At 36.3% G+C, this 24431-nt stretch overlaps 1 protein-coding gene across 1 annotated transcript in view; it reads right to left on the bottom strand.

Moving 5' to 3' along the window:
• Positions 1–24431, bottom strand: part of LOC107554248 (huntingtin-interacting protein 1-like) — a 51524-nt gene that overhangs the window by 6280 nt on the left and 20813 nt on the right. Inside the window, exons 2-22 of the mRNA XM_016236706.1 lie at positions 22596–22659; positions 21489–21631; positions 20444–20500; positions 18352–18432; positions 17390–17466; positions 17194–17255; positions 15028–15168; positions 13130–13187; positions 12926–13001; positions 12370–12513; positions 12180–12277; positions 11994–12066; positions 11096–11279; positions 9919–10007; positions 6556–6672; positions 6342–6443; positions 3942–4136; positions 3651–3798; positions 3453–3539; positions 2270–2377; positions 1572–1712 (exon numbers count right to left, since the gene is read on the bottom strand). Coding sequence (XP_016092192.1) covers positions 1572–1712; positions 2270–2377; positions 3453–3539; positions 3651–3798; positions 3942–4136; positions 6342–6443; positions 6556–6672; positions 9919–10007; positions 11096–11279; positions 11994–12066; positions 12180–12277; positions 12370–12513; positions 12926–13001; positions 13130–13187; positions 15028–15168; positions 17194–17255; positions 17390–17466; positions 18352–18432; positions 20444–20500; positions 21489–21631; positions 22596–22659 — 2245 coding nt within the window. The remainder of the gene's footprint in view (positions 1–1571; positions 1713–2269; positions 2378–3452; positions 3540–3650; positions 3799–3941; positions 4137–6341; positions 6444–6555; positions 6673–9918; positions 10008–11095; positions 11280–11993; positions 12067–12179; positions 12278–12369; positions 12514–12925; positions 13002–13129; positions 13188–15027; positions 15169–17193; positions 17256–17389; positions 17467–18351; positions 18433–20443; positions 20501–21488; positions 21632–22595; positions 22660–24431) is intronic.

Raw genomic sequence — 24431 nt, 5'->3', positions numbered from 1 at the left:
TATGTGGAAAATAATGTGTTTTTTGAACCTTAAACCCCATAAACACATTGCATTACACCAAATACACAAAATAATGTTCTTTTTAGCAACATCATATGACCCCTTTAAAATAATAGAAATGTTGCATTGGCAACTAACTGAAAATAAGTTAAAGTACTTAAATTATTAATAAAATTAAGAAATATTTAAAAACAATAAAAATGACAAAAGCACAAAATTACTAAAACCAAAATTAAAAAGAAAACTGAAAATATAAAATCGAAAACTGGTAACACTACAGTATTTTACAGTGTCCTTGTTAGAAGCTACATGTACTTACTATAGTAATAACAATAAATTATGCATAATCATTAGGGGTGCTCCGATCATGATTTTTGAGGCCGATCACAGAAAGCAGTATCTGCCGATACCGATACCGATCTTTTTAAAGCCAAAAAGCCAAAAAGTACTGCAAACAATGTGCTGTCACTTTAATTCAGCGCATGTATCACAGCAAAAATAGACTTGGTGCAGAAACGATTTCTGCACTGCTGCAGACGCACCGCTCCTGAACGCACTGCCGTGTGCACTGTGAATGCTTTAATCCATTAACATGAGCGTGGAAAAAATACGCACCACATACCATGCACTGCAAACAGAGTAATGTGAACCTGGCATTATGTGTGTGCCCTGCAAGTGTGCATGAGCGCACGGTCTACAGGAGAGTGAATGGTTAAACACTGGCAAGAATTAAAAAGTAATGCAAAAACTTTACTTTACTTGTATAAACTTTAGTGACGATGTGACTGCCTCGATTGTGCAAGTGACAATTCCTGTGTCAACTGTGCAGCATGCAGCTCGCTTTATTGACAGACGCGATGTAGTGATTTGAAGCCATTTGCGTATTTTGAGAGAGAAAGAGAGAGCGCACGCGGTGAATCACTCACGCTGTTTGTGAAATTACGTCTCACAAGGTTTTCAAATTACTTTGCAAGTTATTTAATGAAGAAATAGGAAGGTGAGTACCTCACCTTCAGCATTATAATTATTTCACCCGCGCTGGACAGAGACCGAGACCGCCGATCGAGATGTCATGCCAAACCTCTCACGGCAGCGTCATCAGTTTGAGATCGTTTTTTTTAGATCGGCCTTTTAGAGACCGCCGATCGAGCATCCCAACGTGATTATCGGCCGATAATGATCGGTAGCCGATCAATTGGAGCACCCCTAATAATCATGCAATTAATTAATATTACTCAGAAATTAAATGTATAATTACACTGTAACAAGGACACTGCAAAAAATTAAAATAAAGTGTATCCTAAAAGCCAATTCACTATATGAATAAATACTATAATAATACATAAATAATACTAAAATAACACTGGGTAGTACACGGAATATAACTTACAGTATGCAGTAAACATTAAATAAGTATTCCATTCTAGTTTTGGCCTAATTTAAATGACTCCATAAGAAAGAATAATTATTAAAATAATAATAATAAAAATTCTCTCCACCAATTACATGCTGCTTTTTTCAATCCACTGTGCTATTATATTAAAATAAGTACTGTCTCTCAGTGGCTCAACTCACCTCGCCCAAGGCCATCACGGTATCTAGTGCCGCCCTCAGCCGGCTGCAGTCTGCCGTCCCCATAGACTTCTGCTCCTTGAGCTGGCAGAGCAACGCCAAGGCCTCCGCGCCACACGCCTTCACGTTGTCTGCCAATGCTGCCCACAGACAGATAAAGACAAAGACAGAAAGCAGTCAGACGAGCCATCTGTCACCTGCAGACACTCCACATACGCTCGGGCAGACACACATTTCCTGCCATGTACGGCTGTGACGTGATCACTCATGAGCGTGGGAACCGCATATTAGCCGTTTTGAGTTACATCAAGTTCTTTTAAAGCAGCTCTACCGAAAACATTAGACCTCCGGCGACGGAGTTATTAACAGAACCGCAGTGACACTAATGGCCTTCCTGATGTATGGAGACCAACTCAAACAGAAAGTCATATGAGAGATGTCCAAGTCATTCTTGGACATCTCTCTATATGTGGACACAGTGGTGCTGTAAAATATTCATCAGTTTACTAATATAAATTACATTTATGTTGCCGATATCAAACGGATAGTTCTGGTTCTGGATGCTGATTTGTCGATACAGTGTCAATGAATGTGTCTTTCAGGAAGTATTTACATAGAGGTGCATCAGCTGTGCTGATATGATTACATAAGCTCTTTTGGATATGTGGTGTTCGGGTGATTGACGTCTCGTGCTCACCGTCAGCTTGCTCCACCGGCACCATGTGGGAGGTGGCGCTGCCCTGCACGATGACATCGCCCACCAGGTGAGCGAACTGAGTCACCGCCCGCACCAGTCCAGACACATCTATCACACACATACAGGGAAATCAGTGAGAAAATATATGAGTGCCACTGATCTCAATAGACTGAGTGTCAACAAAAGTGATGAAATGAAGTCTGCATGCATTCATGGTGAATCATTTTTGGTAATGGATTTTTAAAAGGTATATCCTTAGTTTAATTGTGTGTTTTTTAACTTGTGCATTTTGAGAGAAAAACAGTGATGGAACAAAACAAAACAAAAAAAAGAGTAGCTCAGCTGCCTTTAAAATTGTGTAGATTTGACTCAGTACTGAGTTTTTTCAACATTTAGCAGAGTAGCATGACAAATCACTACACTATGGATGTGTCACGACGTATTGTGCAGCTTTACTAGCAAGAGAGCTAAAGAAACAGCCTGACAGAATGCTCCCCCTTTGTCTCGAGTACCGTCATTTCAAAGTTGAATCAGATATGGTTTTAATATTTCAGTTTGATCAGAAAGTTCAATAAAAAAAACTAGACTCCAAAATGAGTTACTCAATAAATTCTGTTCATGTTATTATTTTTTTTTGACAAAAATTATTTTTGTATTTGTGTCTATATATATTTTTGTTTTATTTTCTTTTTTTCATTTCTTTCTTTTTCTTTTTTTATTATACTACTGCTCAAAACTACTTTGAGGACAGTAAGATTTTTAACAAAATTATTAACTTCTATTCAGCAAGGATGCATTAAATTAAGCTTTGCCATCACAAGAATAAGTTACATTTTAAAATATATTTTAAAAAAAAATCACAATAACACTGTTACTACTGTATTTTACGTTATCAAATAAATGCAGCCTTGGTGAAAATAAGGGACTTCTTTTAAAAAAGTTTAAAAAATCTTACTGACCCCAAAATATGTGAATGTTAATATATAGTTCTCTTTAAGCAGCTTCAATTAAGCCAACTATTTTTTCAAGAGAGTAACTTTGCTTGTTCTTTAACTACTTTAAATGACGTGTAACTTGTAAAGCTACAGTTTCATATTAACTTTCGCAACACTGCTGGAGTCAATGGTACATTGATGAATGCTAGTTGAGAGGGGAAATGAGAGTGTGTGTACATGTAATTCACCTGTGTTATCTGATACAAAGCCGACTCTGGCCGACTGCAGCCTCTCCACGCAGTCCAGAGCCACCTGGCACCTGGACACCAGATAATCTACACACACAAGAAGGTATTTTAATATTTATTACGCACTTGTAGGGCAATTCCTGCTGTGTGTGGTGCAATCAGTGGGAGGGTTTAGGGTCATTTGAGCTGGTCACTGACCGGCTGAACTGGTGCAGCTTATGTGTGCGGGGTCCTCTAGCTGATTCAGGCAGTCCTGTACGATCCTTCCCGCCTCCTCCAGAGCTGCTCGCAGAGCCGCCCAGCGCAGAGAGACCAACTCACTCTCCAGAGACTGCTCACGACTCTCCTACAGATAGAAAGACAATGAAAACAGACTCCATGTTTGTCATATTTACAGCGCATTTATTCTGATATACTGAATCTGAATGCATACAAAGCCACTATTGCAACAGGACAAATACAATCAACAGTAATCACAGAATATTCCACCTTCTCATTGAGTTGGTTCTGCAGGGCCTCAGCAGCTTTCACACCACTCTCCCTCTCATTGGTCAGACTGCTCTGCACACGCTCTAACTCCACCCCCAAACTGGCCAGCTCCGCCTCCTTCTGAGATACAGTCTCCATAAGCCCCACCTTCTCACTCTCTAGAGCAGACAGCTGAGTACCGAGCTGCTCGTTCGACTATACGAAGAGAGTGAATAAAGCTGTCAATTACAAGATTTAATGTGACATTTTACTAAGAACAAAAATCATGAAATCACAAGAAACTAATGTTACTGTTAACTATAACTATTAAAAATCATTTTCATTCATTGAAAAAGCTGAAATAAAATATAACAAAATTACTAAAACTAAAATGTAAAAATAAAAGCTAATTAAAAATATTAATAAATACTATAATTGTATATAAATAATTCTAAAATAGAAAAAGAGAATGAGGGTTAACATGAAAAAAAGTCAGAGACACTGAAAATAGAAGAGTTAGGGGCTGTTCACACAGAACGCATCTTTGCATCTAAAAACGCGAGACTTATGCTCATAAACTTATTCTATAACTTTTTTGGTTTCAATTTCAACTTCTTTTTAACAATAATCTGTCAAGGGTCTTCTTTAAAATGAGACCAAACTTAAGTCTGTACTCCCAAGCTTAACATTTTTATGACAGTTTTTTGACATTAATATTTTTGTCCTCTATGAACCTGTGTGTAACTTTTTTAAATTGACGCACAAGGGTTAATAACACGGCGCACATGTGCCATTTAAGTAAAAAGTTAAACACAGAATATAAACAAACTACACCATGGTCACAAGACTTCAACGTCATTCACCATTAAACATTAATTTTGTTTGGCATGATTACATTTAATGTCTCCGACAATCTCTGTAGTCCCATATAGCCACTTTATAGCACCCGCTTTTTTCAAGACAAGTAAAAGCATTTTTTCTAAAAATCACAAGGGAGTATTAGTGATGTATTTTATGTTGTAGAATAAAACATGAAAATATCTTGAGCTTGTGTTAACCACAGACCACAGAATTAACCACAGAAATGTCAGGCATTTAACCGAAAACCTTCAGAATGATAGAACTGGAAGTGCTAAATTGCTACTTTGTTTCCGGGTTTTTACCTAAAAATCTGCAACACTCTATAAAGCTTATTAAAAGTGAAACTGATACGGTCATGCTATAGATGATTGGAGGTGCTGCAGCAGGTGTGCAGGTGACAGAAGGAAGTAGGATGGAGGGGGAGGCGGGGTAACATATCACCTCCCACATGCAGTCTGGACACATTAACTCAGGTAATTCAGCACCCCACAAAATCACCACGTTCACCTGCGCTAGACTAACAGCAGAGACAGTGATACATGGAACCTGTGCTGGGCTGAGAGCTGAACAGGGATGTATGGAAGAGGGTTAAGATTCGACATTTCTTTAAAGGGGTCATGAACTGAGAAATGAAACCTCTGCTTCATCTTTTGACATGAAAGAGTTAATTGTACTTCAAAAACATCTTGTAAGTTTCAGAACTCAAAACTTCCTTGTTAGTCCAAAAACAGCTTTTATTGAAACCAAGCTGCCAAAACAGCAATTCGTTTCATATTTCATCTCAATATGATATCATAGTGTGACAAAAGAACGCCTCTGAAGAAGATCAATGCCTATGTCAACAATACTGCATCTTTAGCTCCGCCCACAAATTCACGCACGTAGGAGGAGGCAAGTAAATATGAGACAGATGCAAACACAGGATTACTCAAGCAAGAAAATGATAGAGATTCATCCAAGCATTACAAGACTCTGAATAACAAGCTGGCTAATAAGAAGTCTGTAAACTGGGTCTGTACAGTATATATATATATATATATATATATATATATATAAGGTGTTTATAGTGTTTGAAATGGTTTCTTGGCATTGCTCAAGGACCTGGTAATGTCACAAGTGTGAGTAACTATGTTTTCACCATATCTCTCTATTGCTTTGTCTGTTACAGATTGTTTGATATTTACAGAGTATTTACACATTTTTTAACAAAATGATTCGTATGAGTACATCACAGCAGTGTCCATCTATTATTTTAATATGCAAAACTGTTAGCTAATCACAGCTGTGGGCATTCACTTCCAAGTCTTGAATGCGGCATGCCTATCAAAATGGTGTGTTTCAAAGAGAGGGTCAAAAATAGAATAGAATATTAACCTATTATGGTGTTTTTTAATTTAAAAATCTTGCTAACATTATAAGTTGATTTCAGAGAACATTATAAAATGTAAAAAAAAAAATACAGTTCATGACCCCTTTATACAGTATTAGGACAAAGAATGGAGATGGATTCATGACAGAGGTGAAAAGGAAGAGAATGATGGGTAGAGGGTGAGGTCCCACCTGTTGGGAGGAGGTGACGGTACTCTTCAGGGTCTCTAGTTCAGATCTGCTGGACATGAGCTCGGCTTGTAGAGCTTGAAGCTGCTCTAACTGAGCCTTCTCCTACTCGTGTACATACATGAGGATAGGGAAGTGTAAGACAAGCATACTACGGATACATCAGGCAGAGGAAGTGTGTGTGTGTGTGTGCACGCGCATGTGGTTTGTGTCCGACCTGCTGACTGGTAGCATCCTGAGCGGCTTTCAATCGGTCCTGCATCTCTTTTTTCACATTCTCCACCTCGTCCTGGGCGGCACGGGCCACCGTCATTTGACGCGTCACCTCGGCATTCTGAGAAACACATAGACATGTACAGTTTAGCACAGAGACAAGACTCTTGGCTGACCCAGTTCTTTTCCCAAGGACATGGCACCCACTGTCAGGATGTCTCTGCGGTGGGATCAGAGCGTGCTGCTGTATGGCAGTGAGTGTGATGACAGCCTCTAAGCATGGCAGAGGACCAGAGTGCCAAGTTTCATCTGTGTAAGAAATAGAGCAGAGTCTGCAGGGGAAAAAGTCTGGTGAAGAAGCTAAACCACCTGCAAGTATACTGACAGGCCTGACACTGGAGCTCAAGTGAGCAGTATATAGTGTGCACACTGTGTATGTGCAGTATGCAAATTTCTCCATCTACTATCTACATGGAAAACACAGAATACCGACTGCATTTGCCAAAACAAGCATGCTGAGTGAGATACTGTATCCCACAACCCAATGTGCTTGACCTTCCATTTCCAATGTGAAGGAAATGTGGAATAAATTAAAAATGAAATACACACACACACACATTTATATATATATGAGTGAGATACTGTATCCCACAACCCAATGTGCTTGACCTTCCATTTCCAATGTGAAGGAAATGTGGAATAAATGAAAAATGAAATACACACACACACATATTTATATATATATATGATTGCGGTGGCGTATAGGAGTCGTATAGTAAGCACGCGTGAGTCCGTTATAATAATGCGTGTATGAGTGCTCTCGACGCACTGATCGCACATTGTATTTATGCACAGGCACAGACATTTCCGTACATTCATGTTGTTTCCACACACATTCACGATAATGTTATGATTTGTCATGTTTATGTTGCGGTGTTTAGTTATTCTGAATGGATCTGTGTACTGTAGTAGATATATGCATTCAGCAGGCGGTTGGTTTTTTGGCATAACCATGTGGTCCTGTTCGGTATCGCAACTTGACTTCTCTAAAATGTAAAAAAGCTCATTGCTGTTGCACTGTACACATACTATAAAATTCAGATTTTTTTTCTTTCATATGTGCTTATATGGGCTCCTTATACAGGGTATATACAGGAATCATGGAGTTAAATTTAATTCTTATGGTAAGAGTTTTAAGACTCTTATCATACATTTTAAGACCTTGTCACCACTCCAAGTTTTAACCGGTTGCATTGGCGACACTAACTTTTTACATTTACTAGTTAAGTTAATTGAGTGACTAACCCAAAATTAGACCAATAAACAAAACAACTGACAAAACTTGTTGAAAAGGGAAAATAAAGCTCTCTGAGCTAACGGGACAATGAGTTCACACAGTATATTCAAAAGATGAATTTGTAACATCAACTCTTATAACTGTCTGCAAACCATAGCTCTTTTGTGGAACACTTCTTATGACAAACACCTGACTGATCAGACAGGTTTACCTGTGATTACGAAATGCTTGATTTGATGCAGACTTGACACCAAGTGTCAGTAATACTGCACCTGATCAAGTCTGAATGATCATGGAAGGTAAAATAATGATCACAACAATTACATCATTTTAGTGGCCCTCCTTCACAAAACATTTAGCAGTTTTATTACAGATAGAATGCAAAATGTTAAAGTAAAAGCATTTCAGTCAAATTTAATTTATGCAATGTTTCAAACCTTTAACCCACGGAGAAAATCAACCCATGGCAACAGTTTAAAAGTAGCCCAATTCCGTGGAAAAAAACAACCCTGTATCCAACACAAGCTGCATGAGTCAGATTTGACTGATCACAGGTCGAGAGTAAGGAGAGATGACTGACAAGATGTTGGAGGATTGCCCCTCAACAGATCCTGAGCTCATTGACAAATATCTTATATCGTAAGATGTGCTCCCTTTACAAAGTGCACGCGCGATCACGAAAGTGAACTGCAACTGCAAGCGCTCATTCAAAAGTGATTTAAATACCCCACATATTAATAGCGGCTCCATGATGCGTGAAAATTATAAACAATATTAGAATATTTGCGGGATTGGATGGGAGCAGGCGGTAATGGTCAGAAATTCAGCGAGAGTGGGATCAAGTAACAAGCCCCGCACAGGGCTCTATCTTGCGCTATCACGCAGCAGCGGTGCAGTCTGTCAGTGAGCGCCGTAACAGATGACGTCAAATCTTGCCGGATTCCATAATAAGTAAACTACACAGAACCCCACTATTCGGACAAATACAAATGAAAAGATGCTACAAAATTTAATACCTTGGAAAATTAAATTTAAGACTTTTTAATACTTTTCAAGGGCCTTAATTTTCAATAAATTGATTTATCAACTTTTAATACTTTTTAAGACCCTGTTATATCATTTAGTTCTTTGGTGTCCTTTTGGAGTTTCCAAGTGTCCTTTTTTGGAAAGACATCTAAATTTATCTTGAAAAAAAGCTTGCAGAAAATACAGATTTTTGAGAATCACCCTTCAATCTTTTGGTTTACTTCGCTGGATATTGCAAATGATGACAAAATAAACATTTGAAAAAATGTGTGGGGTGTGCTCTCTTCTGTGTGATACTGTATGTCTTAATATATATATATATATATATATACACACATACATGCATACATACATACATACACACATACATTTATTTCACATTTCCATTATATATTTATTTGGCAAGGATGCATTAAATTAATGAAAAGTGACAGTAAAGACATTTATTTTAAATTAATGCTGTTCTTTTGAACTTTCTATTAAAGGGGTCTAATGATGCTGAAAATTCAGATTTGCATCACAGGAATAAATTACATCGAACAGATTACAAAATCAAATTATATCAAATTATAATATTTGAAAATATTTCTGTATTTATGATCAAATAAATGCAGCATTTGTTTTCACCATTGATAATAATAAGAAATATTTTCAAGCAGCAAATCAGCAGATTAGAATGCTTTCTGAAGGATAATGTGACATTGAAGACTGGAGTAATGATGCTGAACATTCAGATTTGCATCACAGGAATAAATTACATCGAACAGATTACAAAATCAATTTATATCAAATTATAATATTTGAAAATATAATATTTCTGTATTTATGATCAAATAAATGCAGCATTTGGGAGCATGAGAGACGTGTTTCAAAATCTTATTGACCCCAAACTTTTGAACGGTGGTATATATATATATATATATAATTGCATTAAACACTTGTTAATGCTTTAATTGCATGTATTAATGTGATCATTTGCCCTATAAAAATACACATATACAGGCAGTGTGTGAACTAAATGTAGGTGCAAGGACATCAATTCACCTTCCTCAGCAGGTCAGCATGGCTCTGGACCAGCTCTGTGTATTTCTCCTTTAACTTGGTGTAGCGTTGCTCATTGGCTTGTGCTTTTCCTACAAAAAAACACAACACACACAACCAAAATATCTACATTAAGTATCAAAAACCCAAGCCTTGATATGCCTCAGACCATGCTCTCTGCATCACAGAACAGTTAGCACCACTGAGAGCCTCAGCACAGGCCTGGATTTCTCCTTTAACTTGGTGTAGCGTTGCTCATTGGCTTGTGCTTTTCCTACAAAAAAACACAAAACACACAACCAAAATATCTACATTAAGTATCAAAAACCCAAGCCTTGATATGCCTCAGACCATGCTCTCTGCATCACAGAACAGTTAGCACCACTGAGAGCCTCAGCACAGGCCTGCATGTTGGTGAATTGGACTGTGCACTATATGGTTTATTAGCATTTGATTGGAGGCTGCAGTGAACTGGAGTCCCCTCTGACTGTGTTTCTCAGCGCCAGAGAGTAAACAGACTGTCTAATAAATATCCATTACTGTCCTGCATCTGTACTGATTCTGCACAGCCCTTTAAAGGTATAGTTCACCCAAAAAAGAAAATTCTGTCATAATTTTCCAAGTTGTTCCAAACCTGCATGAGTCTTCTGTTATTTTGAATGTTGGTAACCAAACAACTGATGGTAGCCATTGACTTCCACAGTATAGAAAAATAATACTATGGAAGTCAATGGCTACCTGTAACTGTTTGATTACCAACATTCTTTAAAATATCTTCTTTTATGTTTCACAGATAAAAGAAAAACTTGAGGGTAAGTAAATTATGACAGAGTTATTATTTTTAGGTGAACTATCCCTTTAATGGGATGGCTATAACATTGTATTTAAACCATAATGTATGCTGACTTATGAACGAATAACTGATGTTCCAAAAAAAAGCAACAGTTTGGGGTGAACCACTGAGTGTAAATTAACCAAAAAGGAAGAAAAGCCTGTTTTTTTATTTGCGAAAGAGGAACAGGTTGGTCTTGACAATGGTTTGTCTTGAAGCCCTAATTTACAGCTGTCAGGCCAAATTCTCTAAATATTAACAGGGTCGTGAAAATTTAATATAATAATTGAAATAAAGTAGATTTGTACTCTGAAAATATTGTATATTGCTCCAACAAAAAACTCTTACTCTCAATTTCGCTCAGGCTGCGCTGCTCTTTCTCGGTGTCTTCTTTGACCCTGCGCAGGTCGTCTAGCTCGACCCTCAGGAACTCGCTCTCACCCAACGCCTGCTGCTTCAGGTGAGTCTGCTCCGCAAGCTCTGCCTCCAGCTCGTTTACACGCCCCCGTAGTGCTTGACAAAGACGGCCACTCTGAGAAAGACCAAAAGAACGATTAGTGGCATATAGCTTTCATTTTTACTTCTCTTCCACTCTACATGACCCTTCAAAAAGGTTGGGGGCAGTAAAATATTTTAAAAGAAGTCTCTTATCAAAAATACAGTAGAAACAGTAATATTATGAAATATTATTACAATTTAAAAGAATTGTTTTCTATTTTAATATATTTTAAAATGTAATTTATTCCTTTAATGGCAAAGCAGAATTTTCAGCATCATTACTCTGGTCTTCAGTGTCACATGATCCTTCAGAGATCATTCTAATCTGCCAGAATTGTTTTCTATTTTAATATATTTTAAAATGTAATTTATTCCTTTAATGGCAAAGCAGAATTTTCATCATTACTCTGGTCTTCAGTGTCACATGATCCTTCAGAGATCATTCTAATCTGCTGATTTGATGCGCAAGAAACATTTCTTATTATTATCAATGTTGAAAACAGTTGTGCTGCTTAAAGTTTTTGTGGAAACCATGATTCTTTCTTAAAACATTTTTAAAGAACTTAATTTATTTGAAATAGAACTCCTTTGTAACATTACAAATGTATTTGCAATTACTTTTGATCAATTTAACACATCTTTACTGAATAAAAATATGAATTTCTTAAAAAAAATAAATAAATTCTGACTCCAAACTTTTAAGCGGTAGCTTATCAAATTTGACCTCCTCTCATCTCCCACTCTTTACCTCCAATCTGAAGGACTCCAGCTCCTCTTTCAGGGCATGTAGCTCCGCTGTGAGCTGCTCAATCAAACGGTCTCTGAGATGAGAGATACATATTCATGAGTCTTGTGTTATAATATGTTCTAATAAACTCAAAGAGGTTCCTATAACTTATTAATTATATTCTCCAACAGTATCTCCAAGTCTTACTTCTCATCTTTGCGCATGCCGTTCTGACTGTTGAAGTTGAATGGATCTGTAGCGGCCGAGGTGCCGAAGAGGTCGTCAAATTTTCTGTCTACAGTACTCTAATGGAGAGAAAAAAAATCCCTGTCTTTAGAAACTCAAGATAAAAGGAAAGTATACAGACAAATTTGGATAATGAGATTTTGTGTGGTACCGGTAAAGGTGGGATGTCCGTGTCCACCAGGTCTTCTGTCTCTACTACATGTTCACTCTCAGGGGACGAAGACTCCACCGGAATCACCACCACTGGACTGATGTGCTCGGAGAGGGCTGACGCCCGCAGGAAGTTTGGCGGATTCTGAAGAGAAATTAAGAGAGATGTGAAGAAAGGAAACTACTGTAATGTGTTTTCAAACAGGTTTCCAAAAATATTTCCCTTGTATGCTATTGGTCAGGAAAACAGATAGCCCCCGCCCTAGTCTCACGCCATTGGTTGAGCTGATGTCACAATGTTGTTAACATGGTCAAACAAATGAAAAAAATAGCTCGCTGTGCCTTTAATGTTAATTCAAAATATAAGAAATGTCATGAAAATGAAAGAAAAATGTTTTAAAGGGCAGCCTGCAGTATTTTCTTGGAGTCCAGTTGAAAATCCTGATGCTAGAAAACTAAGCAGGCAGATCTGTAAATGAGTTACATAATTTCTTTCCACTAGCCGCATTTTTGGACTCAGGTCAAGCAGGAATCTGTTTGATATGCAGGAGTCTCACCTCAGGAAGCTGTGGGATCTGAATCAGTCTCTTGAAATACTGCAGGTTACTGGAGCGATAGAACAGACTCTTCAGCCTGGAAAGAGAGAGAAACAGAGCGAAAAGAAAAGATTGAGAGAGTGAGAAATACAAAAGAATAAAAATAGTGTCAGTCTGCGTGACTCATGGCAGTAGTTCTGACTGGATAGTGACTGACAGACTCACTTCTTAAACTGCTCCTGGAAGCGATCCCTGTGGCCCTGCAGAGTATCTGCTGGCAGACCTGGAGGACATGAGAACGAGAGGACTGAGAGAGCACACTATTTTCAGCTCTACTTTTATTACATTTTATTATAATATCCAAAGGAACAATGCCAAATACAGAACAATGACAACTTTCCTACTAGAATACACAGTTAAATTAATAAATAATAATACAAAATAAATTAATTAATTAAAATATTAATATTAGTGCTGTCAAAATTAGCACATTAATGCATGCAATTAATTTTTTCAGTTTAACGCATTAAATATATTTAACGCAATTAACGCAGGGGCAGAGCTAGGGTTGGCCACCCCACTGACAACTGCTGCTTCTGTCTCTTTTTTTGACAAGAATTGGATTTATTTAGACGCGCACTCTAACTTCACATCAGCGTAATGCGCTAGTCAAACGAGCGCAGAAAAGGTACAGGTGATGAGGGAGCTTCAGTAGAACAACAGTGAACTGCAGTCAGATGAGATGCTGTCAGGCCATATGTCAGTAAAAAACAATTTTTCCTGTCCTGTCAGCCGTTATACTGTGCTCGTAGTGCTCTTCAATTGCACACACAAATGCAGCGGCGCGCTGTAAATTATTTCATATTAAAGTGCAAAAGAAACGACGAGCACGCAATGTCATAATTATGTCGTCAGTTAGCCTAAGTCATGAAGTTACCAAAAAGGCGATTAAAGCTGCCTCAAAAAAAAAAAAAAATTTGTTATATAGGAGTCAGATTTAAGAACATGTCTCTGAAATGCAGTGGTTTTCAAAACTGTCCTGGAGATGCCCAGCACTGTCTCCCTCATCTAACACACCCGATTCAACTTGTCAGCTCATCATAGAGACTTTAAGAGCTGAAGTGGGTCAGAAAAGGTAAAGAGTTGTGAGAAAATATGACGTGTGTCAGATCCGCGTCATGTCCAGCAGCGGTAGCTCTTAAAGCAGCTAAAATAACCGAATAATCCAGCTGCTGTGATGTCTGTTAATCAAAGAACAAAAGAAAAAAAAAGAGGAAATCATTAAATTGTATAGCTTTAAGGATTCATCTATATTTAATTTAGAATTTAGTGTTTGATAACTATCATCAATAACTTTATTAATTTTCTACTTGCTGAAGGGCACAGGTAGTTAAATATGACATTTATTATAATGGGTTTATGTAAAGATTGTTTTAAGTTCACTTAAATTAGAGGTTGTTACTTTTTGAAGTCTAATAAATGTTATATATTCAATTATACTGTAATGCTGAATGGCTATAATCAATGGTTAAATATTAGGGGGGGAAAAAACTGTTTCATAGAGACATCAGTACTATTGGTATCAGTGATACTCGCCTTCAGTAATAAAAAAAGATGCCATTAAACACTTATTTTTTTTAAATATACTGTCTTTATGTTGTTTCTACATTCATTTGAAGACTGAATGTGAAATTTTTGTAATATAAAAGTATATTTAAAAACTTTACTGTTAGGTGGGATTAATCGTGATTATTTTTCAGAAAAAAAATGTGTGATTAATTAATAATTTTTTTTAATTGATTGACAGCACTAATTAATATTAATATAAGTCACATGAATTCTGATATAACTGTTCAGACTGAGGTTGCATTGCATCTGACCTGTATCTGATTTAGTATCACATATGTTAGTGTCCCAAATCAGAATCGAAAAGAAAAAAAAAAACAACAAAAAAAACTGATTCCTTGCGTTTTGTGCGGTTCACACTTTTAAGAAAAAACAGATCTGAGTCACATATGAACAAAAAAAGCAGACTTGGTCCACTTTTGTCTGCAGTCTGAATGTAGCCTTTGATATTCCTTTGTGTTTGTGTGTGAAGAGAGAGATGTGATTTGTGGACTCACAGGAGTGGAGTTTGAAGAGCAGTTTGACGGTGTAGTCATACAAATGACTAGAGTCCAGAATGACCTGGATAAGAGGGGCCAGGCGACACTGACCCGCTGCCGTCACCGACACGGAGCGAGACATATCCAACGAGCTGAACACTGTGAAGAAAGAAACATCAAAAAAAGCCATCATTCCATAGATACTAAAACCCCTTATACGTATCTTTCTCTCATGCTCTAATACAAAACTATAAACTTATTATAAATTATTATTATAAATTGTGCATATAAATAATTTATATTAACCATTTATAATAATAATTATAAATGATTATAAATAGTTGTGTGTAAATGTTATAATATGCATATATTAATTTACAATATATCTAATTTTTGGACATTTTGTCTCCGCAGCGCTGCTTCAAGTCGAACACACTTCTTAATAGTGTTATGAGAGGGGCCATGCTCAGTGTCTCCAGTGCCGAGACATGATTTCAGCCCCACCCAAAAAATCCTGAACACAAAAATGGGGGAAAACTATTTACCGGTCTAACTCCATAATTCAGTACTACATTGTTCAGTCTTTGTAACGTGTTTCAGCAATACATTTCTAACAATATATATATATATATATATATATATATATATATATATATATATATATATATATATATATATACAGTATTTAAAATTTTTTGACTAATAAAAAAAAAAAAGTAAATAAAATAAGGTATCAAAATCTTAAAAAAATAAGCAGTATTCTCTGCTCTCAGATGCTGGGGGCGTGTCCACTGGCAGAGCTGAAACCACGCCCACTCATGGGAAAGCTGCCGCCTCTCTCAACTGTCAAATACTGCTACAACCTGAACGGATGCTCCCTCTAGCAGCTTAATTTAAATAGACCAAGCTTTTTTGTAAATTATCGCAACCAGGTAATATGCATTTACGTGACAAAGGTATAGCTAGCTGGCAAAGCAAACTATAGGCTGTAGTAACTAACGGTAATGACAGTAACTCACATCTGAGCGGGCGAACCACTGATGCTAATGTGCTCTAGTTATTAGGTGTGTTTGACTTGAAGCAGTGCTGCGCAGATCGATCGCTGTATGACATCAAAGTACTGTGAGAGCGATTCAAAAGCATAAGGAACCGTCTGCTCTCTATAGCTCTCGCGGTACTTTGATGTCACATCGGTCTGCGCAGCGCTGCTTCAAGTCGAACACACTTCTTAATAGTGTTATGAGAGGGGCCATGCTCAGTGTCTCCAGTGCTGAGACATGATTTCAGCCCCACCCAAAAAATCCTGAACACAAAAATGGGGAAAAACTATTTACCGGTCTAACTCCATAATTCAGTACTACATTGTTCAGTCTTTGTAACGTGTTTCAGCAATACATTTCTAACAATAATAATGTTTAGAAACAACTCTCTGAATCGCCTTTACACAGACTTTAATTTATACTAAAATATATACTTATTTATATGCTTTTGTTATAAATAATATTTTCCTACTACCTAAAAACCTATGTTTAAAATACTCTAAATAGCCTCAATTCTCAATTGCGAAGTTGCATTCTTTTAATTTTATGAATCCTTCTTTCACGCCATTCCCTTCAACATGCTGTTTTTCTCAATCAATCCCTTTCATTGCCCATTTTCTCATTCACATTCATCCCCACACTCCCTGCCTCCCTCCATCTCTCTGGTGATCAGTGATGCAGGCTCCTGTGAGACCCCGTCTTCTCAGCACACAGAGAGGTGTGGTTTCCTGTGCCAGGGAGCTGCATTTCAGTCAACAACACTCACATTAACTTCTCCCTAATGCTTCCAGCACAGGCACACTGAGATCTATCAGTGTTCCAGCTAGATTTCACTGCCTTTCTCAGCAGAAATATCTATCCCCATAGAGGTGTCACCTGTTTTTTTTTTACTCTAGAATGCACATTAGCTGTTCTTTACTGCGACCTGAGGTTTTAAAAATATGACACATTTTATTGACGTTACTCAAAGAGTCATGAAAAAGAGATTTTAGCCTTTTTCTATTCAATTGAAGCTGTATTTGTCTGCCAATTATCTACTTAGAAAACAGCTGCCCGGTGGCATAACCAAAATGACCGCCAGGTGAACTAACTTAAAAGGGACTTTTATGGGGTTTTAAACACCTGCACTCCACTTTAAACTTACCGCCCAAGAAAAGGTTCAGCTCACACTCCAAGTAATCAAACATCTCCACCGTCAACTGGAAGCTACATGTGTTGAGAGGAGAGGAAACATGATTAAGTCACATCCCACAAACACACAGAGCAATTTTGGAGCTTTATTTAATAAAAAAGCCTGGGAAAAAAAACACAAAACTTGCGAGAAACCAAGCAATACTCACAAATTATTGACGTCGTTCTCACCCGCCTCATCAAGCTGTCTGTTTGACATCTGAAGGTTGCCTGGGAAACGAGGATTCTGGAAAAGCAAGTGGGGTAAATGTTATTTTTGTGAGAGTCTGACAGCATAGCCTTTTAAAATACCCATGAAATGGCTTGACGAATGTAATTTTCTTTCCTGTATTGACGCATTTCATAATGACGCTGGGGCAAAAAAAAAAAACTAAAAAATATCTATCCATCTAGGCAATAGGCCTAGATAATTAGTTAAAGGGGGTCATGTGATGCGATTTCAAGTTTTCCTTTCTCTTTGGAGTGTTACAAGCTGATTGTTACACCAAATAATGATCTTTTAAAAAAGCATCATATGACCCCTTTTTAAATGTAGAAAATTTACACATACCACCAAACAATGATTTAAAAAAAATAATAATAATAAAATAAAATATATATACATGTACACAATTTTTTTTTTTTTATTAATCTATTATTTATAATTATATTATTATAATATTATCATATACTTTGTTTACTATCAATCAATCAATCAATTTATAAAATAATATATATTTATTATTTAAAACAAAGTAACAAATGTATCTTTAATATAAAATAAATGTTCATATTATTATTATTATTATTATTATACAATCAATTATTTTTTATATATTTCAAATAATATATATAAATAATAGATGAAAATTGTCATTATGTCATTATTTAAATGTCATAATTATTAAAAATGAATGCATTCTTTTTTATAATTTAATGTGTGTGAATATTTGCTTATGTATTTTTATTTTTTTTCCCAAATTTTTTTTGGGATTAACAAACCCCAATTAGTTGTCATGGGGTCACAATATAACTGAATAAAGACTGGAAAAGTTTGGGAATTAAGATCAGAGGAGGAGCGTTAGAAGATGGATGTTCTGCTGAAACCTCCTTCAAGGCTTCAGTCACTCACTTTGATGTGAAACTCCATTTTGGTTATGAGCAGTTTGAGGTAGATGCTGCACAACTTGCCATAGCCTTCACTCAAATGACCCTGAGAAGAGAGAGAGGAGCATGAGGGCAAGAAAAACACTGAACGCTTCAAAAGGAAATGATGTCGTTGCCCTTCCATAGCAGCAGTAGCAGCTAATGAGTCCTCGTCTCATTCTCAGCTGATCAGCTCACTTCACAGTCCAAAGTGTGAGTCACTGTGGGCAGATTAAGGTCATGTTTGGTGTTTGTTAACATGTTTGGTGTACACATATAATAGAACCAGCTGCAAGTCAAGTTAATGAGCTCATTTTTTCACTTCCTGTTTACTTCACCACTTACTGTGACATCATAACAGGAAGGGGACAGAACTTTTTGCATGAAATGTTTCTTCTGAGTTTAATCCTGCAGCACGCTCAGCAACTCAGCATGTTCCATCTGACCCTTCCTGTCTGCTAGTGATACACAGCTAATTGTAAACTGCACTAGAAACACTTGCATTGCTGACAATAAATGCTAAAGTCAACATGAAATGGCATTCACAACTTACTGCATTAGGGCTACTCGATTAATCAAAATAAATCTGAAATCAAAATATGGTTTAATGCGATTATCAAATCGCAAAGGCTGTGATTTAATTATTGTATATACAGAGCGTGTTTCAGAGTGAAGCGCAGCACTGTGTTCTTCTACACATGAGCAGCTTGTGATCCAGTGTTTTCAGTGTCTCAGATCAGCTTGGTTTACAGTAAATTCTGCTCCATATAATCTCATCTCTGCATCTGCTCTGAGTTTGGGATGCTTATAACATGCATTCGTTCTGACGTCAACTTTTTACGGAAGTCACAACGGTTCGTGAAAAATAGCTAGAACTTTAAGCAGGCTGTGTGAATTTGACTGTGGACTGACTGTTTTGAAACTTATATGGTAGATAAATAGCCCCTAGACCTCAGTAATCGTGAAAAAAGCTAGGAAATTTCAGTTTTGGCAATATGGGACCTTTAAAATGCGCCAACCATCTTCCCAAACTTGAAAAATGAGAAGCGTTAATAAACCGACTATTGTCAAAAAAAGACAAGCTTTAAGGACTTCCAGTGATTTTCCACCAAAATAAAAGTTTGCAGGTAAAACTTTTGGAAATAAATAAAGATGGTCATAAATAATTAGTATTGTTGCATAATAATGTTGCATTTGTATAATAAAATAAAAATATTATTAATACATGATTTTTCTTATATATTCAATTTGCTTATTTGCTAGTGATATATTACAATAATATAAATTTTATTTAGTAACAACAACAACAATTATTTTTTATTGTTATTATTACCAGCATATTGATATATAATCACAAAATATTCTGCTAAACTGTGCAGTCCTGCAAATAAGCACAGCAAACATATCAGAAAAATCACACTTAAATTTTCTCCCCAAATCTGTAATGCGGCAGCTACAGATTTTCTTGTATAAGCACCCATTTATGCTATGTAAGAAAAACAATTAAATTTTTTCATTTTACATTGTATTTAATAAAGAAAAAATATAATCTGGAATATGTTGTCTTTATTTTGGAATCAATTTGTCTTTAGTATTAAATAATGTCAATACATCAATCAAACAATCAATAATTTATTTATAAAGCACAATAAAAACAACATTAGTTGACTACTGTGCTGAACAACATCAAATATAAGTTCTAGATAAAAGACCAAAAGAATAAAAACATCCAACAACACACACTTCATAAGAGCACTTCATGAGATATCAGGGATGTCTGACTGGTACACACATAACAAGCAAAGCTCTGTAAGCATTCCTCCAGAGTGCCAAACACACGCTCACGTCATCGTTAGCTAATTACAGATCATCTCTGCGCTGAGGTTAGTGTGTCTGACTCATACACAGAATGCCAAGCTATTCAGCTGTCAATCAGCAATAACGAAATGGCTTGCTGACAGTTTCCACAATGAGATTGACAGGGCCTCATTCAATACGACAGAGTTCTATTGAGCGAGCCTCAGTTTTAGTGGGAAATCATTAAAACCAGCAGCCACAACTTGTGTTCACACACTTACCCACATCCTGCTCATGTCGTTGAGGTCAGCCTTGTGCCGCATGGAGTCCTTAATGACCTGAGGTGACAGAGAGACAGAGGAAGAGTTGAGACAGCATTCTAAAAATATAATAAAATAAATACCTCTAATTCTCTCATTCTAATTCTCTCTTTTAAACCTCATTTAAATACCTAATTTTACCCTAAAATTCAAATTCAGATCAAATAAAATTCATACCTCTAATTACCATCAAATAAGATGTCTCAAAATAAAATAAGATACCGCATATTAACCTCAAATTAAATAACTCAAAATAAAATAAAAGCAAGTTTAAAATTTCTTCAAGTTTAAAATAAAATAAAAATGCCTCATTATCCTCAAATAAGATACCTCAAAATAAATAAAATCAATTAAAATAAAATAGGAACCGCGTATCTTAGAATGATTTATCTGAAAAAAGGCTAGTTATTGGCCAAAAATAAATTTTAATAAATTTTAATTTCCAAAGTTTTTAAAGTATCCAAAGAGCAGGGTGTTTTATGGCCAATATTTGATACGGTTTAAGCATAGCACACACAAATATTAAGTAAAACAGCATCTTTTTAATTAAGCTGAATTTTTTTTATTGATAATTTTCAGTATGGAATGAAATATCAGAATGTATTTTGGGACCGACCAATCTGCATAGGTTATATACAGCACTGCCCTGAATTTAGCCAAAAAGGGTCTTAGATGGCAGCATAATGTTGCTGCTAACCTTTTTGAACAGATTTTGGGTCAGGATTGAGCATATGGCACCTTAAAATGCTGTCTAAGTAGACAGCTGATTAGGTTTTTGGAACAGGGCTTGTGAGAGTTGATGTGGAATTGCTCAATACAGATCACACACACACATACACATTATGTGTCACTGATGCATACTGAGTTTACTTTGGGGAGCTGATTTGAGTGTGTGAGAAAAATGAATTAATCAAAGGGAGAAGCAGATACCAAGAAACTAAGCGCTTGAGAGAAAGTGAGAGTGAGGTGGAATTAGATGTTTAAGAGTTAATATGGCTGTACTCACATTTGGATGGCCGTCCCTCAGCAGCTTGTGGAAGACGTGGCAAAATTTCCAGCAGAGCACTGCATTGCTGGAAAGGGGCAAGCGGTTGACAGCAAGCCAGAATGTGTGAGCCCCCTTCTCATGATGCGTGCCCAATATGCATGGTGAAGACGCCAGTCAAGGACAAAACTGAGGGGTTTGGGACTTAAAGTCTGCATCTCTGAGATTTCTGCATCTTAATCCAGATACCTGAACCAGCCTTCTGGGAGAAGGACTAACCAAACCACATCATTTAAATGAATATTAAGTACTGAAGCAAAGAAACACTGATGTGCAGCTACATGGAGTTACATATATATTTATCTAAAAATGAACTGAAATATATAAACCCCATAGCCAATACATGATACAATTAATTGCATATATTATGATACAATTAAATTTATACAATAATACAAGCACAGTTATGGGGTGATGCTGATAAAGTCATCATGGCCAAATATTGGGAGATTAATTGGTATGTCTGGTATATCAAATATCAAATATCAAATATTAGAACAAATAAATAAATAAAATGAAGTAAAATAAAATAAAGCACATTTAAATGCTCAAGTTTATAAAATAAATACTCCATATTATTCTCAAATTAGAAATTGAATTAAAGTAATTACTAAAAAATTTATAAATTAATTACTAAAACAACATAAAAGCAAGTTTAAAAGCTCTGCAAATTTATAAAAAACCCTCAAATTAGATTCTTCAAAATAAAATTAATAAAAAAAAAAAAAAAAGCTAATTTAAAGTTTAAAATATTGGCAGGTGAATTGGTTTGTCTGGGTTACTGATATCTAGCACCTTGTATCTTAAAAGCAGGCTATTCATTGGACAAAACAAAACAAATCAAAACAAAAAACTAAATAAAATATTAATAAATAAATAAAAACAGGTATAAATGCTCAAGTTTGTATTTGTGTATATATACTGTATATATTTATTTTTTCCCAAAAGTAGGGCTTTCAATGAGCAGAATAAATTTAAACAATGGTTATTTAGTGATGTCGACGATATCAAGTAGATTTGAATTTGGTCTAATTTGAGGTTATTAGGGCGACACATACAAAAGGATATTCCTGGCATGCTTCTCTTTGACAGCAATCTCCTGTGTGTTGATGGCTTTGTTGATGCTCACTGCCTGTGGAAAAGGGAGAGAGGAGAAAATAATTTTTTTGGGCCCTTCGTTCAGCCTTTCTAGTGAGGTTAAAGATTAAAAACCAGCTCATTGCAGAAGAGTCTTCCTGTGTGCTGATGGAAACAGTGAGTTTTAGTGTTTCACTGGAGCCTTACTGAGCAACTTTAACCACCGCTGTGCAACCGCCACTGAATACTAATGAAGTTGAGCTCAAGGAGTGTTTGACAGGCAGCATGACCTAAAACACCATTACCGCTTGGGCTACATCCTCCTAATAGTTTATGATTCATCTCTCAACCATATACATACCGACAATGTTGAGAGCTCTGAAGCAGAACAAACTTGTGAGAGACATTGAAAAAGCATTAGCCATATGTTTTCTTTCCCGGTTTCTGTCACAGATGCCAAAACGCCATCAGTTCTAGGTACCTTCACAACGTAAACAGTGTTCCTGTTTAAACAACCATCACATTTTCGGCATGGTCAGCTGAGTGTAATGAACTCTTATTCGCCCATCAGATAATGCACATGGTTGCATGAGCCAATTAAGGTGTGGCAGGGCACTCAAGTCTCTCCGCATTACTTCATCTAAATGTCCAAACTCTTTTTTTATTTAGAGAAACAAATGCTGTAGGTCTAAAACAACAGTTTTAAAAAAGGCAACACCAGTTCATTTCCGATGCAAAAGCTGTCCAAAAACGCCAAATTCTAATGGCATTGCACATGTTTGTCACAAAGCAGACAATCCCAAGATGCAATTACAAAGAACTCAGTGAAAAAAAAAATGTGATCACTATACAAAAATACAATATCACAATAACAATAAAACTTCCATAGCATTTATTAATCTAAATGTTAATATCAGCATTAATTAATACATTTTCGACTACTTTTTAAGAAATATTTGCATGTGTTGTGTATTTTCTATGCTTAGAACAGCACTCCAGCTTAAGCACCATTCACACAGGGCGTCAGCGTCAACGCCTCTCGTTTACTTTGAATTAGGGATGGGCGTATCGATCCGAAGTATGGATATATCCATACTGACGCGAGTATCGAAAGTATCGATACTAAAACAAAAAATATCGATACTAAGGTGCGCTTTATTTACCAGTGGTTTTGTTTATTTAACAAAAATAATAATAATAATAATAATAATAATGCGTACAATATGCATTGAATTGGACGAATAACCTTTGTTAGCGAGTAATTGTGTAGGATAGAACTATTTTCCTGCTCATCTGAACACACGCAAATGTTGCAAGACAGAACCAATCAATCACAGAGAGCGTTCACTCACTGCTGACAGTGCATTCAAACAGGGCTGCGTTTCCCAAAAGTATCATGACAAAGCATTCAAGCTTTTGGGAATGGCAGCCCTGAACAATGCTTATCAGAGGACAGAAATAAAAACATAAATGTTTGAGTTATTTCACAATAAACAAATTGAAATTGTAGCCTACATAGTTTGTGCAACTACAATTACTTAAATTGAAGGTTGAAAAATAATATTGATCATGTTCTATTCTGTAATGTTAATAGAAATCATACACTGTCAGAATAAAAAGGTTGCATTTTATGCATGCAACAGCCATTCACTGGCAGTCCCTAATGGCAGTACAAAATATTGCACTAAATCAAAAGTTCAAATGTTACAAATAAGTTAGAATATTAATGTTGTAATACTGGTAGCACTAATATAAAAATGTGATGATATATGTTACAAAAAAGTATGTTACAAATTTTGAAATACGTTGATGGTTGTATTTTTTGGT

Source organism: Sinocyclocheilus grahami, unplaced genomic scaffold, assembly GCF_001515645.1.
Source record: "Sinocyclocheilus grahami isolate Dianchi unplaced genomic scaffold, SAMN03320097.WGS_v1.1 scaffold496.1, whole genome shotgun sequence".
Classification (NCBI taxonomy): domain Eukaryota; kingdom Metazoa; phylum Chordata; class Actinopteri; order Cypriniformes; family Cyprinidae; genus Sinocyclocheilus; species Sinocyclocheilus grahami.
The sequence above is the reverse complement of the archived record's forward strand: the minus strand, read 5'-3'. Positions and strand labels throughout refer to the sequence as shown.